An 18,384-nucleotide genomic window follows, 5' to 3' on the forward strand; every position below is an offset into this window, starting at 1 on the left:
GTAGTGGCCTATTTCACTCCATAATGCCATTAAGCATGATGTGGTAGCACTGACCTGATTCACTTGGACATGATTGTCATGATGGAAAGTTTTTCTTCTTCCTTGTCAAAACCTGGTGCCTACATTACCCACACTGATCTCGACCACCAACAGTTTGGTTTCGGGATTCGGGTGTGTTATGTTATATATGTTATGGGCCTAATGTTAGCCTCGAGCCGCTAGCCTTGGGCAGAGTTGAGGAGTGGACTACAGAGGTCTTGTAAGCTCACTTCTTAAAGTTTTAGTTTTCAAACTTGTTGGTGAGCTCACTCCTAATTGTTGCAATGATATACTCTTGCGGTATATAGCTTAACATAAAGTTGCTTCTTGCTATCTGTGTCCAGAAGTATGTGGACACCCAAACATTGCACCCATAGGTGATTGTTAAATATCTCAGTCTAAAACTATGAGCATTAATCCAAAGCTATAACAGCCTCCTCTATTCTGGTTTCTAGCTTTCCACAGGATTATGGAACCTGCTGCAAGGATTTGTTCCCATTTAGCCACAAGAGTTTTAGTGTGGTCCAATGGGAGTGTTTCTATGATCACAGGGTCCTTTGTTCCCTAGCTCAATATCCTCTAACCTCACACATTAGGGAGACCTTTCAAAGGGGTTTGTGTTCTTAGCAATGCTTTTTTTCCTAGGTCAAATGTTCACCTAAATGTTTCCCTGGGTCAGTTATGTTGAAATCACACACCTACAGCGTAGAGACTACTGGTGTTATACTTGAAACCTATGCCCTCAAATTTGAGAACAGAGTTTTCTTGACTTCCATTCCAGATAGTGATATCTTCAGAGTGGCCAAATGGATTGGATCCATCTCCACTCATTCTTTTGCAATTTGAACTGCGAAGACAGCCCTTTTTACAAATCTCTTACAACGTGGACCCTGGGAATATAGGGATGACCCCGGTCCAACACTGATGTTGGGTATAGAGGTCTGGCCGGAAGTTGGTGCTCCAGTTTATCCCCAAAGATGTTGGGTGGGGTTAAATTCAAGTTCTTCCACAGCAAACTGGGAAAATATTTTCTTTATGAATGTTATATCAGTAAGCTTTCTATTGATTGGAACTAATAGGCATAGCCCAAACCATGAAAAAAAGACTAAGTGCACAAACTTATGTGTATTGGGGGCTTCCACATACCTTTCGCCATATTATGTGTCCCTTCTTTTTGTTTCATAAGTGTTTCCAAATGGAGAGCATGTAAATAATGTCATCATTAAAGATAATTAAAGTGTCAAACACTCAGATCAAGTCTCTCGGGCTGTGCTTACTAGTGGCGGCTACACTTTACTGATCGGACAACATGGAAGTGGCGCATTTTGGCATCTTCCTTGGTTATGATTGGCTGTTGACCTCAGCTTGCTCGTGGTTTTTGGACCCTCCGTTGGTCTGTGGGGACTGTAAGTGGTCTGGGAGCAGGACCTCAACGGCAAAGCTGATTCTTTTGGCTTGGAAGATGCTGTAAGTGTTGTCAAATCTGAGAACATCTGGGGAAGACAAACATTCCTTTACTATAATTGGGTCTAATGTTTACACATCATAATCATAAAGCCTTCTAAGCACAAGTGCATGCTAAGTACTAGGTTACTCACAGACTCCTGGGCGTTCACAGGTCAGTGATCCGTCCTCGGGCACTAAGTGGGCATTGTAGCGCTGAGTGGGCACGACTTCCTCCATCTGAGCTGCCTTCTTCCATTCGCCCTTTTTAGCCTTCAGAAACACCCCAAAACCAATGTCTGCACTCTCAGTGGCAAACTGCCACCTACCGATATAGAAAGGAAAAATATTTTAAAATCAATTATACAACACAACACTTGAAAGAATAATGGTTTAAATACTTAAAGGCAGTCATTTATATCATAAATTAATTGGACTAGGCCTGACATTACCACAACAAAGAATATATTACTCTGCCTTATGCCAAAACAAATTTGATCTTTTCACACCATTGCTGCAACTGTAAGAAAACGTGTTGCATCCAGCTGACCTGAGAACACAGCCGGGGAAGAGTATCTCATAGTCCAGCTGTTGGGAGGAACCTCGGCTGACGGTCATACACTGCTCGTAGTCCACCTTTACATGGTCCCGCACATAGTAGGATGGAGGAACAGGGCCGACGTGATGTATCTGCAGCCAAGAACATGCAAACAGAGTTATAGATATGGGTGTCAAAAGGTTAATTATATGAAATGTTGAAAGTCTGGGGGGGAAGAGAAATGGAAAAAAAGCCATCACTTACTGTGACTTTGTGACATTGTCTGAATGCGTGTAATTTTACATATTTTGCACAAAAAAGGGTTTTTCTATTGTTTATTCACATAAATATCAAACCAATCAACTGTGTTCCCAGTTCTGCACAGTTCAGTATATGAACCAACCAACAGAGGGCAGTGATTTCCTAAGTGGGATGAGTATAATCCAGAGTGTCAGTTAAATCCAGCAGGTGTTAATTAACATTATACATTACAGATGACAGACACAGCTCAGAAAGTTGTTTCAAACCTGTCTTAGATATGAGCATTATTATAAGGGAAGTCAAACTCATGTGAAACTACTTCTTTAAAAGTCTTAAAGAAATGTCAAACTTAACAGAGCTGTAATTGGGAAACTGTCACGAGAGTCGTCAAAAAGAAAAGTTGCAGAAAGAAAGGCAGTACTAAAAGAACAAAACGCACATATTGTGATATAGTCCGTTCGAGAGCAAAACTTCATCAGGTATCTCCTGATTTTTGATTCTTTATATAAATTGTGCAGAGATTTGACTGAACCTAAAAGAGGAAAAGTGTCAGAAAAACCTCACATACAAGATGCATAAGGCTCAAAAGTTGTTTTTAAGGAAGCAGATCACCAAGCTTGTATGATTAAATTACTTTCCTATTGCACAGATCACTGCAATTTAAAACAGACAGGATCCTTCTGCTGTATGACTTAACAAAAAGTATTGTACAACGATCGCAAGACCTGGAAAGATGCAGAAAAATGATCAATGTTAATTTGAACTCTAACAAAGAGATATCTTTACATACAATTTCCAAACAATTGTATGGTATAAGTGCATATATTTTTAGACCAATAATTGATGCCCAGTTATTAAAGGCATAAATCACTTAGCTTATCACAAAGACTAGAAACATGGGGACATAGCTCTGTCCAATATTAACAAAATAGTAAAAAAAAAATCCACCTACCGACAACTTCTTTGCTCAACTATTTATTTACTGGGTGCAATGACTTCCTGCAGTGACCTCCAGGCTAGCTGTTTCCCCCTGCTTCCAGTATTTGTGCTAAGCTAGTTGTCTCTTGGCTTTAGCTTCATTTGTACTGTACATACATGAGAGTGGTCCCAATCTTCTCATCTGACTCTCTGCAAGAAAGCAAATGAGCACATTTTCCAAAATGGCGAACTATTCCTTTTTAGTAAGATAGCGCAGTTCCTATGACCTAACCAAAACGATACAGTACAATGTCAAGGACGCACAGGTAGCTAAACTAAAAAAAGGTAGAAAAAAAGAACACTTTGAGGCTGAGCATCTCAATTCCTTGAATCTTGAATGCAGCTGAAATGAATTTCCCTCTTCCTGTTCCTCATGTCTCCTGGGCCCAATTTTTTATCTACAGAAACAGTGACAAACGCACGGTCAGTTATCTTGTCTAGAGTATTAGCTTATACGTGTGACTACTCAAGCTGCTTCTTTCTGCACGTGTTGCTCGATACTACACTGCCAGGTTTGACAGCATCTCGCGTGCTAAGGGCTTTTGCCATTTCTACGCAGGATGCAGCAGGGAAGAAGTGGGAGTTTTTCTTGACTAGTTTAAGTAATTAATTTATCATCTGCATTGCCCTGTGGATTGTCTGTAAATATAGGAAAAAATAATCTGTCATTTCCTGTTATAATTCACAAAGCAAACCATCTGTTCAATGCAACCGGGCAAACCACAATTTTCATCCTTTTTGCATCAATTCCTTTTTGTATTTGTATATGTATGGCAGAGAGAAACTGTATTCAGCATGTGTGCAGCTGTATTGATAATTCTGCCAGTCCAGAATAGTAAATGTATTGTAATTGACCTGCTGTGATCGAACTGGCTTATTCATGTGTAACAGGACCCTTGCCACAGGCAGTGTGAGCAGCGTTAACATTTTATAGAGAACTTCTCATCCACTGATTTTGGCCTGTTTGTAGTCTAAATGTGATGTTGCATTATTCCTGTTTAAGGAAATGATTACCTCTGCCAAGGAGGATATATTTTCGGTTCCGTTTTTGTTTGTTGGTTTGTCTGTCAGCAGGATTATGGAAAAAAAAAACTACTTCTCTGATTTCCATGAAACTTGGTGGAAGGGTGTAGCATAGGCCAATGAAGAACCCATTACAATTTGGAGCAGATCCAAGTCACAGGGCAGATACATCAGGGTTGTTTTTTTCACTTTCGTTAACATTGCGAGATAGGGCATGGCCTTGACGGAGGTCTGCTTTCAGAGTGCCCTTCTATTCAATTCAATTTTATTTATAGTATCAATTCATAACAAGAGTTATCTCAAGACACTTTACAGAGAGTAGGTCTAGACCACTCTATAATTTACAAAGACCCAACAATTCCAGTAATTCCCCGAAGAGCAAGCATTCAGTGCGACAGTGGCGAGGACAAACTCCCTTTTAGGAAGAAACCTCGGACAGACCCAGGTTCTTGGTAGGCGGTGTCTGACAGTGCCGGTTGGGGGTGTGATGAACAGTGGCAATAATAGTCACAATAAAAATAATGGATCAGTGACTAGAAATGGTAGCTGTAGTAGTTCATGGCATAGCAGGGTGTCACAGGACGTAGCAGGGCATAGCAGGGCGTCACGTAGCAGGGTGTAGCAGGACGTAGCAGGGCACTGCAGAGCCTAGCAGGTGTAACAGGGCATAGCAGGGCGCGCAGCAGGACCACGGCGACAGGCTGCAACTAATATATATATATATATATATATATATATATATATATATATATATATATATATATATATATATATATATATATATATATATATATATATATATATATATATATATATATATATATAAATTTCTTTTAATATTTTTTGCTTGGCTGTGCCTGTGACAAACTGGTGGGGGTGGGAAAAATAGTTTGCCAGTCAAATGTAAACCCACAATGTTTCAAGTGCACAGCATGCATTTAGCCAGACAGTCTCTCACCAAAGCAAAGCTGGAAGCTGACAAACTACTTGAGCACAGGATGCTAAGCCATTGAAAGAAAACAACAGAGCATGACTAACAAGTCTATGGAAATGGAGTCGATAGAACCTATTTCGTTTACAGGAGGGCTGATCAGCTGTGGAATCAGACTTGTATCTATTGCAGGGCTGTTGGTACTTTTGTCCGACAATTGTGAAAAGCAAAGTTGCTATATATTCCTCACAACTGTTTGTAGGACTGGGCAATAATTATTATCACATTATATTGACTTTTGGTGTAATTTTATTGGGATAGCAAAATTACAAATTCCAGTTGATTACAAAGAATCAAAAGTGACAAAATGTGCTGATTAGTTTTGTGAAGGTTTGTCTTAAGTAATGCATTCAACTAGGACATCATGATTATTATTATTATTATTATTATTATTATTATTATTATTATTATTATTATTATTATTATTATTATTAGTTTTGGATTTAATTAACATACATTTTGGGTATACCTACATTACTTGGCGCTCATTTCGCTCTCTGCTCTATTTAGAACGGACAGTGTGTGTGTCTACTTCCCATTTAAGGTAGAATTCTCAATTAACTCAATAATACAATAAAAAAACGGTACATAATATATAAATACTAATAATCCTAGCACACACCATATGTAAAGTTGGTGCAATGACCCCAGGCAGAATTAAAAAGCCAGACTGAAAAATGGTAGCTGTCAAAACTGGAACAGACTTACAGTGTATCAGACAAAAGCAGAATGCAGAGGAAATTAAATATTTACTGCATGTTCATGCGATTTCTCACATGCTGAAAAGGCTTAAAAAGACTAAACCACTAGTGCAAGCAAGAACACAAATGATTATGAAATTATTTTCACAACAGAAGTGTGTGTGTGTGTGTGTGTGTGTGTGTGTGTGTGTGTGTGTGTGTGTGTGTTCAGTGTCACTATCCCCATAATGTCAATAAGCGCATATCCAAGTATCAATAGTATCAGTAAATAATTAACCTGCAACAGGTACTCGTCTCCTCCAACTCATCATCAGCCCACCTTTAGTGCCAAAACAACAGCACCCATGGGTGTGCAGTTTGGCTTGCTGATTCACTGACTCACCTTGGTCCGACAGCGAGGATCTCCATCAGGATCCGTCAGTTTACCCCCATATATCATTGGCAGCTCCTCTGCATCGATGTACTTCAGTAAAACCTCCTGCCAGTTCCCTGTAGAAACAACAACAACAGTCATTTCATAAAAAAGGAGGGAGGTCAAAGTGTGTAGGAGCCAAATACAGTGAGGAAAATAAGTATTTGAACACCCTGCTATTTTGCAAGTTCTCCCACTTAGAAATCATGGAGGGGTCGGAAATTGTCATCGTAGGTGCATGTCCACTGTGAGAGACATAATCTAAAAAAAAAAAAAAAAAAAAATCCAGAAATCACAATGTATGATTTTTTAACTATTTATTTGTATGATACAGCTGCAAATAAGTATTTGAACACCTGAGAAAATCAATGTTAATATTTGGTACAGTAGCCTTTGTTTGCAATTACAGAGGTCAAACGTTTCCTGTAGTTTTTCACCAGGTTTGCACACACTGCAGGAGGGATTTTGGCCCACTCCTCCACACAGATCTTCTCTACATCTGTCAGGTTTCTGGGCTGTCGCTGAGAAACAGAGTTTGAGCTCCCTCCAAAGATTTTCTATTGGGTTCAGGTCTGGAGACTGGCTAGGCCACGCCAGAACCTTGATATGCTTCTTACAGAGCCACTCCTTGGTTATCCTGGCTGTGTGCTTCGGGTCATTGTCATGTTGGAAGACCCAGCCTCAACCCATCTTCAATGCTCTAACTGAGGGAAGGAGGTTGTTCCCCAAAATCTCGCAATACATGGCCCCGGTCATCCTCTCCTTAATACAGTGCAGTCGCCCTGTCCCATGTGCAGAAAAACACCCCCAAAGCATGATGCTACCACCCCCATGCTTCACAGTAGGGATGGTGTTCTTGGGATGGTACTCATCATTCTTCTTCCTCCTCCAAACACGGTTAGTGGAATTATGACCAAAAAGTTCTATTTTGGTCTCATCTGACCACATGACTTTCTCCCATGACTCCTCTGGATCATCCAAATGGTCATTGGCAAACTTAAGACGGGCCTTGACATGTGCTGGTTTAAGCAGGGGAACCTTCCGTGCCATGCATGATTTCAAACCATGACGTCTTAGTGTATTACCAACAGTAACCTTGGAAACGGTGGTCCCAGCTCTTTTCAGGTCATTGACCAGCTCCTCCCGTGTAGTTCTGGGCTGATTTCTCACCTTTCTTAGGATCATTGAGACCCCACGAGGTGAGATCTTGCATGGAGCCCCAGTCCGAGGGAGATTGACATGTTTAGCTTCTTCCATTTTCTAATGATTGCTCCAACAGTGGACCTTTTTTCACCAAGCTGCTTGGCAATTTCCCCGTAGCCCTTTCCAGCCTTGTGGAGGTGTACAATTTTGTCTCTAGTGTCTTTGGACAGCTCTTTGGTCTTGGCCATGTTAGTAGTTGGATTCTTACTGATTGTATGGGGTGGACAGGTGTCTTTATGCAGCTAACGACCTCAAACAGGTGCATCTAATTTAGGATAATAAATGGAGTGGAGGTGGACATTTTAAAGGCAGTCTAACAGGTCTTTGAGGGTCAGAATTCTAGCTGATAGACAGGTGTTCAAATACTTATTTGCAGCTGTATCATACAAATAAATAGTTAAAAAATCATATATTGTGATTTCTGGATTTTTTTTTTTTAGATTATGTCTCTCACAGTGGACATGCACCTACGATGACAATTTCAGACCCCTCCATGATTTCTAAGTGGGAGAACTTGCAAAATAGCCGGGTGTTCAAATACTTATTTTCCTCACTGTATGTTGTTGGAATAACCAGACTTTATTGTTGTTTAACTGTGTGTACATTGGGTGTCGCTGTGCTGTTATGTAGGGCTCAGGTATATAGCTTAGAAAGTCACTGTTGTCTGGGGCAGAGGGTTTATGACTGCTGTGGCACTAAAAGATTGTAAGTTAAGTGTTTGGTCTACCGATGGAAACTGGAAAATTAGCTTTTCACGTTAATGCACGGTGAAAACAAAAGGATTTATTATTCTGCACCTGAAGAGTAGTCCGCAGATTTTGTACTGAATGCAACACACAGCAAATGGTAGCGTATGGTAACACCTAGTCTCGCTTTGCCAGACCATCCTCCAAAGCGTGCTGGAGGAGAGTCTGGCTACTCCACATAGCATTTGGGATGGGAGGAAAACGTGCTCTGGTTTATTGGCATTTCTTTAAACCAATCACAATCGTCTTGGGTGGGGCTAAGCACCGCGGTGCCTCTGCAAAATAGGCTCAGAAGGAACTTGTTTTGGTGGAACGTGACGTTTAAAAGTTGTTTTATTCGTGCAACAGAAAACTCAGATTGGACAGATAGTCTAGCTAGCTGTCTGGATTTACCCTGCAGAGATCTGAGAAAAGGTTAACCATAGTCCTCATAAATCGACCGAAGTTTAAAATGCCAACACAAAGGAAGCCCAAGGCAACAGATATCCGGCCTAAATGAGTGAAATCCGGCGGATTTTCCGGCGGCAACGGAGCAATCCCAGAAGTGGAATGTCAAGGATATAGACTAGGTAACACCAACCAAGCACCTTAGCCTGGTCATCTTGGGTTAGACATGTCAATTGCTTAAAGTAAAAGACTGAGCTCCAACAAAGTGTTTTTTGATTGGGTGAAATATTCTGTAAAATTAGATGCAGTGATGTGTAGTGTCTTACTCTCACCCCCAAGGATATTGATCTTTTGTCTTGTGTTCTCGCTCAGAAAGTGCTTGACGAGGTTGTAGGCCACAGGAAAGAGTTTGGGGGCTGCAGTAGAAAAAGCGAAACGTTAACCAGAAATAATTAAAGCCCTGGCTCTTCAAAAGCAGGATACGATGATTAAAAGATGAACACACACACAGAAATGCAGGTGGAATCAATTAATTTGTCTCACTCATCCATAGATGGACACGTTTACCTTTAATAACAAACAGCCTTTTCAATCCTTCTGGGTAGTTCTCTTCAAACATCTGGAGAATCTGGTAACACAGAGGAACCAAATACTGTATTACTTGGAAATGTTCAACCAACCTAACAGCCTGTCTACACTGAATGTGCACGTCTTTGTACCTCTCCATATGTTTCTATAGCAGGCTTCCATAAGTGTTTCAGACCCAGACCTTCTACGTCGTAGATCATGGTGATTGATTCCACGTTCCTCCCAAGCTGGTGACAGAAAGACAGGAACATGTAATCTGCGAAACCATACAATAATGTATAAAACAAAAATAAAAGCGCCTGTAGTTAAGGTGATAGAGCAGGCTAGCCATTAATTGTAGGGTGGTTTTAATTGGTATTAAGTTGGTGTATTCTTGGCTCCTTCTGTGAACTTGAGAAAGACGATGAACCCGAAATTGCTCCTCAAATGTTTAAGTCACTTTGGATAAAGGTTTTTATTGAAACAGAGTGATAAATCCATACGACATCTGATGGAGTCAAACTTTTTTTTTTTTTTTTTTTAAAAACACCAACATAAACAAATCAACAAATTACAAATAGCTAATTTTAATTATTTAATCTATGGAGGGTAATTATTGAAACTGAATGCAAATTGAAACCGTAAATGGTAAAGAATTATTTTCGCAACAAGGGATAATCCAGCCAAAAAATAATAAGGGAAAAAAACTTCATTTGTCATTTTAACAGTTGCAGCAATTTGAAAATGGAGAATTTGAAAATGTCAAGTAACTGATGAACCCAAAATGGATTTCCAATGGAAACTGTTTTATTTGTTTTTGGCATCCATGGGCATAGTAGGTACTGTATGGATATAAAGTTGCATGCTGTTTCTTAATCTTACATTTTAGTTGAGTTTGGCCTGTTTGTAGCCTTAATGTGACGTTGTATTATTCCTGTTAGGCAAATTATCTCTTTATATTTTCTGCTTGTGTGTATCAATAATAGTTGCATGTTGTAATCTGTATCTTAAGATATGTCATGTTTTAGCACTTTTTTCACTGTGCCAACTGCCAAATTAAAAAGACTTCAGAGGTCACATTTGATTTTATCAGTGGAAAACTGATACCGCTGCTCTAACAATAAATGTTTCACATTTATGAACTGAGACGAGGATTGCTGTTTCTATATTGTACCTTTTCTTGGGTGTTTCATAAACGAAACTAAACTCAATGGTTTCCAAATTCTTTTGCTTGTAACGTCTTAATAAGAAGCCAAGTCTACTTGTGACAGGTTGCATGTCTGCAAGTTGCAAGCAGTTGAACTGAACGGTGGTGTTACCTTGTTCCATTTGAATCATTCATAAAAGCATTAAGAGGCACAGTTGTATAGTAGTTCATAAGAAAGATTAGAGAAATGTCCCAAAAGTTTGTCTTCCTATTTTGTGAGGCAGTTTGTTTTTTATTTATTTATTACCTAACCCTGTATTCACCTGGCAACCCTGTTTGGGAACCACTGATATGCTTCCCTCTATAAACACCAACCAGACACGTTTTAGTATCAAGTGGGATCAGGAGCACGGGATCCCTGTCTGTAGAAGTAAATTTTAAAGGTCCGCGGCACAAGGCCAGATAACGGCGCGGACTCCAACACTTGCTGTGACTTCGCGATTGCTCTTCTTGTTTTGTTTAAAGTACAACAAGGTTAAAAAAGTCGTAAAAAGATCTACACAAAAGTCGAGGGAATCGGATGAGAAAAAGAGCTTTAATGTGCACGAAAGTAAATCAACACAGGAAATCCTGAGCAAGGTCCGGACAAAGCTTGCTAAAGAGTCCTTTGTCTAGCATCGCCTTATATCGTCCACAAGGAACATCATCCTCCTGTGGGACGCTTTTTTTTTTTTTTTGGGGAAGTTATTTAGCTGATCTTGCGTTTCGAGCACCTACGCTTAAGGCATTTGGGCTTGGTGCCCACCGTAGCTTTTGTGGCTATACAGCGGCGGGCCATCCTACTGCGGCTGTAATGGTGGTAAGCCATCTGTGGTTGTTCGCGGCTGCACAGCGACAACTGAAGGTGATCCATATATATATAATACATATCATCTTTTATCTAGTATCATATTTGTTGTACATTGTATATTTCCCATAACTCAATTAGAACAGATTTTATCACATTTTGCCACAACATGTCCTACGGTCCGTGGTCGCTTACCCTCTGCGACTGGAGGTTACATTCCTTCTGCAGGACCTCACAGTCTCTGATCTTGGACTTGATGAAGTCTTGCTTGGAGGCAGACAGGAAGAGCCCTTTAGGATCCACAGGTCCGATGACATCATACCAGATAGGACTACCCTCACGGTCGTAACCACACATCCCTCCTGACAGATACTTCTCTATCACCTGCAAACAGCAGTCATTTTAAATGGTTTCATCAGTCATGTACTGGAATATTTGACACATTTATTTGAGAAAATTGTTTCCTAAAAAGACTCTTTAAGTACACTGATAGTTTACACAGTTTAGGGGGTTTTACCTCTGGTGGACGCCAGTCGGTGACTATTGTGTCTACTTTCATCTGTTTCCTGAACTCCAAATGCTGGAAGAAAAGATGGGTGCATGTTAGGCAAAGCTATTAGGCTAATCATAGGATTAATAATATACAAAGCACTATGTGGTGATTTAAGAGGCTTAAGAGGTTTCAGTGTGATGTAAAACCTGCTCGGTTAGCTGGAAAGGGATCAGTTATGTACCGCTGTGTAATGCATGCCAACACATCCTTACAACCTCAAACACCAACAAAGGGGAAAGAGATAGAAATAAGCAAATTAGCTCATTTTTTATACATTTACAGATTTGTTTTCAGTCCAGTCGATAGACTTAAGAAGTAACAGATGATTGAAATGAAACATTTGATTCCCCACCTTCCCCTGTAATGTTAATCCGGACAAATTGGAAAACATAAAACACTTAGCAGCTAAAGAGACAGATATTTCTCAGAAGTTGGTAGAGAACAAACTAGAGCTAAAAGGAGAGGTAATATTGGACTAAGTTTAATCAGGGGTACAGAAACATGACTTTAAATAAACGTAACTGTTGCTCTGTTTTGTGGAAGTAACTATACCATAACAACTTTTATAAGACGACTATATATCAGGGTGTGTGTCTGTCAGTTTGAGTTTTCTGTCACCTAGTGGACACAAAACAGTGAATGCAGCTTTTAGTTAGGAGGCTGTAATTCTTACCGTCATCTTGATAACTCATTTAATCCCCTTTTATCTATATCTTATCTACTCAGACTGCTGTGATGATGATGACTCAGTTTCCCCACAGCGAACCATTATTACACTGCTCCTCTCTAATCTGCAGCCACTCCTGAGCTGTTGAGCAGTCTGCTGCTGGTGCTAACTGCACTTTCACACACAAGTGAATCAGGGAATGAGGAGGCATTGTCGATGCACCTCGGCTTTCAAGTCAGTGCATGATTTTAATTGCATTTCTACAAGAGTGTGACACGTACTATAAAAATGTCCTCTCCTACTCAACAGAGAAAGTGAACATGTTACCTTTCGCACCATTCCCTCCGACTTCTGGACATTGAAGTTTCTGGCTGAAAAAGAGAAGGTAAAGTAAAAATGAGGCTGACACGATAAATACTGACATCCACGATCCATAAATGGTTTAAATGAAATAAAAGGTATTTAACCAGGATGCAGAGAGAGACAATTGGAGTAGGATTCTACCAACATGCAGCACTTTTCAAATTACAAGTTACAATGTTTTACAGGAGGAAAATAAGGGAAAAAGAGGAAAATATACAAAAAAGGAGAATATTGTGTACAAACTGAAAATATATGAAGTTACAAAGTCAAGAAAGCCATATAAAACAAGTCGGTTGTAGTTTCAATGAATGTTATAAAATGTATGATTTTAAAATGTGTGCAAGTTTGTTTAAATTGAAAGTTCTTAAACCAAATGTCAATATAATGTATAATAATGAGAATCACATCCTCCAAACACAGATGTTGTAAAGGCAGAGCATTTCTTTAAACTCTTAATGGACTAAGACGTGTCAATCATTCAGTCAGTAAAATAATAGACGTCTTGGTAAGATTTTTACATGATCACACTTGACCTTTTTATATCTAAATCTTAGAGGAAACACTTAAAATAACGACAACAAATAAGAGCAAGATTTGGAGGGACGAGGTCTGGGGCAGACCGTTTATAAAGCTTTCAATAAAGTGCAGCAACTCGTGATCCTGTCTTATTGTTTTGTCTGTTCGCACCTTTTTCCAACAAGGGCAATAGTGTCAAAAACATTGTATAAACGTCTCAGACAACCAACAGAATAGATGTCAATGGAAACAACCAGTAGATTAGAAAAATGTGGTGTGTAAATGTAAAAAATAAGTGCCACCAATTGCACAAGAGTTCTTTAAAAGTGTCTTTATAATTCCTACATGGTGCCTCCTCCATCCACAACTGACACAGAGGGACAAAATTGTAGAAAAGGCTAAAAATACCAAGAATAAAAATATATAAAAGAATCTCTTAAATTGTATAATTGTCAATAATACCCTCTGAGAATAAACTTGTATAACATCCAAAACACCTCCTCTACTCTAACATATTAAACCCACCGTGTTGGTAGGACTGATCCAGAACAGAGTGGACACACAGTTCACTGTCTTAATACTCCTTAAGGTGATTAGCTCTGCAGCTGACAGTCTATTGGAAAAGCACAACAGCAATGTTGCTGTGAAGTGAGATTTACAACCTACTCCAGCAGTGGATTATACTGTACCTAATGCGCCAGTCTGGCTCCTTAACTAGGCCATAGTGACTTACAATTACAAATGCACAAAGCAGATGACCAGGCTGTGTTGTTTTGAGACGGTAATAAGTATTTTGCTCCGACCACCTCATCTTACTGGATAATACAGTTCTAACTACTAATAATATATACAGTAATGGATGAATAGATTGGTGGTTCCCCTGCTGCTCCTTAACATAGTAATGTATCCTATTGGATACTATAAGGTGATATCAGACCCAGTGGTCCTTCTTAGATAAGGGTCAAGTCAATTGTATTTATATATCCCAATGTCACAAATCACAAAATACCTCAGGGGGCTTTACAATCTGTATAGCATACGACAGCCTCTGTTCTTAGACCCTCGATTTGGATAAGGGACCCCCACCCTGAAAAAACTGATAGAAACTTCAGGAAGAGCAACTGTGGAGGGGATCGCTCTCCCTGGACAGACAGACGTGCAATAGATGTCGTGTGTACGGTAGACCGACAGAGTCCAAGTGCAGTGATATGAAATGTTATCTTAAGCTGTGATAGAGGTTCATAATGTAGCTGGTACAAGGACAAACCCAGTCAGCATATTATCTGATAACATGTAACAATAGCGCCAATATCTCACACACCACTGGTCCAGGTTTAATAAAACATGCAGGGACCTTGTTGTGGTCTTTGGAATCGTCACCCTTCCACTTTCAAACTTTTAGAAAGATTTAGATAACATGTAAGCGAGACAATGTGTCTTGTTATGCGACTGATCTGGTACAGGCATTATTTTTGGCTAGTCAGTTGTAAACAAAAAAAAGAAGGCCGCATGAATAGTATTTTTATATGCTCCACAGGTAGCTAAAGAAGCTAACAGCTAAAATCCCCCTGTCTATAGCTCTGAAGCTCTGAACATAGGCTAAATTTAAAGAGAGGCAAAAGTCACTATTTCATGTCATTACAGCGTCAAGACCAGTCAGAATGTATGCATGTGACTAATGATCAAAAACGACTGTTTCGTGACAGTGGACTTCAGTAGTTTTCAGAAAAAGCTGCGGTTTGCAAAATCAGTTTCACTGAACTCTGGAACAAATGCAGTATAACACTTTGTCCTAATGTACTCCAGTACAAATGATATGCCAGTACAAAGGCAGTCACAGGCTGAATTGATGCCATTTACCCCAGCTTACCCTTTTATCTCTTAAGGTGGGGTTCCTCCGAGATAAATACTGTATTCACACAGTTGGAGTAAGAATCATCTGTGGGCAGACTTCGAAAACATTTGTTTAGTTGGTTCTGCTAAGAAGAGGAGGAGGGTCATTGGCCTCTAGTACAAGACTCATCTTCTATCATTTGACAGAAACAGGGTCTAACCGATCTGTCACACAGTTAGACTGTTGATATCCATTATTTCACTCAGAATATCACAAGAAATAAACCTTGACACAGTAACAGATATGCCCCAAACAATTTGTATGTATAGAATTACTATTTGAATCACAAGGTGTACTTAGACACAATGCAGAGTTGAACCTGGGCACAAAAAGTGTTCTAAACTAGATTTATTAAAAGGTCAATCACTAGTCCTCACTATGTGCCACCTCAGGCTTTAAATTGTTAGCTTTAAATCAATTACGTGCACTGAGCTGTCCTCACACATATTCCAACAGCGTGAACGGGAATAATCTTTACACGCATGTAAGGGAAATAACCTGAATCATTGGCCAAAGAAACACTTCATTGTTCATGTTTGGAGCTGTGACGCTGACTTTCACAACCGCTATGGTCATTTAGTAAGACTTAATTAAAGAGAACAATACGCCACTGAACTCTTCTTATGAAACGATTTTGAAGGGAACTTGAACACAGGGGAGCAACAGGAACACAGCAGCAGAGTCTCCCGGCGAACGAGCTGTTGTTCATCGTAGTGCACCTTTTAATGCGATTAGCTCTGGATAAGCCTGAAACGCAGAGTGCTAGACCTCTGCTGCAGAACTAATCAGAACAAGTCCTCCTTTAATCACTTGCTTCCCATTTCCTCCAGAGTCTGAAAACGTAAACTCAACCTGGGTTTCTGCAGCATTTACCAGGTTAAATTTAGGACTTTTAAAAGACCTTTTTAATACCAGAGAATGCAAGTTAATGCCCGTTTTACTGTTCATACTGGCCAAAGTATGATGGCTTACTAGTAGGGACGATGTGGCCTAGTTACTAATTATTATCCGATTTTTTTCAAGTAGTTCCCAGCAGTTTATACCAATAATTCCTATTGATATAATTAATTAGATGAATGAATGTGACCTGACCCCAGATAACCAGTGCTGAGATGGATTAACCAATTTAAAATAAGACAATGAGCTTCTCAGCTACTGTACCTAGCAGCAGTGACAGTGTGCTGCAGGTCTGATGGTGCTGACTGAAACTGCAAAAAAGGACTGAAAATCCTCCTGCAACACAATTCACTGTCACAACACCCACTTTTAGTTTATAGGTGAAAAAGTCTCCCTACAGCCCGCAATCAAATACAAAGTCATTTTTATAACTAACATTACAGCCTACAGCAGGCAAGAGAAAACAATTTAAGACTTAAACTGAATTCAGTGCTTTTTAAGACTTTTCAAAACCTGCAGATACCCTGCCTCAGGATACCAGAGAAAAGTCTGAATCTGGGAATGTGTCATATTTTGTTTAAAAGTTAAACAATTTGGTTTAACCACTACTGAGTAACCAGTCATAGAGCAGACTTGATTTTTTTGAGCATCGTGTTTAGGTGTGAAAACCATGTGAGTCGCTTTCTCAAACCCTTGTAAACAGAGTGGTGACGTGTTGCATCATGTCCTTTCATGTAATAAACCACGGCAGCTTCTGCATTTTGCACAGCTACGGCACCAACTGATTTTCCCTGTGAATGCATGCAAATAATTATATGTAGGCAAATAATCGCACTAAAGGAGAGGGGTTATAGGAGAGGTTTTGTTTTTTCTGAGTGCAAGGTGTGGTCAGGGAAAAGCAACAGGTGCCTCACGATTCTCAACTCACCTCTGAGCCAGCGTAACAGGAAGTGGTCATGCTGCGCAGGAAGTTGAGGAAAAATGTCCTGTATCCTCTCTCGAAACTGTAGCCAGAGGAAGGAGAGAAGAGACATATGACTGACACGTTTTTGCTTATGATCCGCAAAGAGGATTCAGTACTAGGAAGAAACATTCAGGGAAATGTTTAACCTAATCCTTACAGTTACAGTTTTGACCCTGAAAGTAAAAAATACAGTACGTTTCTTTGTTTAAAGCTTTTCATTAATTTCAGAATAGTGGGTTTTATTTTACTAAAGCTGCTGAAACTTGTGACTTTAAGACTAATTGTTTTACACACTTTATTGGCAATTTTCAAGAAGAGATGCCTGTAAACGTTACATGAAAAACAGTCCAGATAACTCAGGTTTCAACATGACCCAAACTATGTGGACACTTGAACAAAGTATGTGGACACTCGAGCCTTAGTGCTGCAAAATAAGTAGCCCGTTTTTTTTTCTTGATTTATCATTTGGCTTGGCCCAAGTTGACATATTTACATTGCTTGTTTTGTTGGACCAACAGTCAGACAAAGAAAACCAGCAAATATTCAAACTTAAGATGCTGCAACTAGTGAATTTTTTTTTTGTCATGTTGGCTAAAAATGACTAATTTCAAAACCATAGGCATGAATCTGCAGCTATAACAGCCCCCTGTGTTCTGGTTTTAGACTTTCCACCAGATGTTGAACCTGGCTGCAGCAATTTTCTCCCATTCATACACAAGAGTATTAGTGAGATGTTGTGCTGCAAAGACTTTGTCTCAGTCAACATTTCAATTCATCCCAAAGGTGTTGGATGGGGTGAAGGGCAGACTCTCACCAAACTGGGAAACCATTTCTTCGTGGACTTTGTACATGGAGGCATTGTCATGTTGAAACAGGAAAGTGCCCCAACTTTGCCACAAAGTTGGAAGTACACAATTGCCTAAAATAGATGTATCATGTCATGCTGCGCATTGACATTTCCCTTCATTTGAACTAAAAGGCCTAGACTAAACCTTAAAAATAATGTGGACATGTGTCCACATAGTTTTGGCCATATAGTGTAATTCCCCTTATGACATGAGGTTTATGTAAACATACAGCTAACAGACTTCCTCTCAAGTTAAACTAACTTTGATAATGAATCACAGAAAACCGAACTATTTATAACATATGAATAACAGTGATGTGGAAGGGAACTTTAAACACAGTAACTACAGGATAGCATTTTCTAAAATATGCAACTGATGGCTTTACTCATGGCAATAAAT

The 18,384-nt window shown here is 39.6% G+C and overlaps 1 protein-coding gene across 2 annotated transcripts in view; it reads right to left on the reverse strand.

The window, feature by feature from the left end:
• The window catches only part of LOC116054197 (SEC14-like protein 2), a 21,646-nt gene continuing 3,262 nt past the window's right edge, over window positions 1-18,384 (reverse strand). The window contains exons 2-12 of one of the 2 annotated variants that reach the window (XM_031305621.2): window positions 17,102-17,177; window positions 12,831-12,874; window positions 11,801-11,863; window positions 11,479-11,667; window positions 9,442-9,537; window positions 9,290-9,350; window positions 9,055-9,138; window positions 6,357-6,463; window positions 2,033-2,172; window positions 1,638-1,807; window positions 1-1,532 (exon numbers count right to left, since the gene is read on the reverse strand). In XM_031305621.2, coding sequence (XP_031161481.1) covers window positions 1,381-1,532; window positions 1,638-1,807; window positions 2,033-2,172; window positions 6,357-6,463; window positions 9,055-9,138; window positions 9,290-9,350; window positions 9,442-9,537; window positions 11,479-11,667; window positions 11,801-11,863; window positions 12,831-12,874; window positions 17,102-17,177 — 1,182 coding nt within the window. In that variant the 3' untranslated portion in view covers window positions 1-1,380. The remainder of the gene's footprint in view (window positions 1,533-1,637; window positions 1,808-2,032; window positions 2,173-6,356; window positions 6,464-9,054; window positions 9,139-9,289; window positions 9,351-9,441; window positions 9,538-11,478; window positions 11,668-11,800; window positions 11,864-12,830; window positions 12,875-17,101; window positions 17,178-18,384) is intronic. The other variant, XM_031305622.2, reaches the window with a different exon arrangement.

This window comes from Sander lucioperca, chromosome 2 (assembly GCF_008315115.2).
Source record: "Sander lucioperca isolate FBNREF2018 chromosome 2, SLUC_FBN_1.2, whole genome shotgun sequence".
NCBI classification, from domain to species: Eukaryota; Metazoa; Chordata; class Actinopteri; order Perciformes; family Percidae; genus Sander; species Sander lucioperca.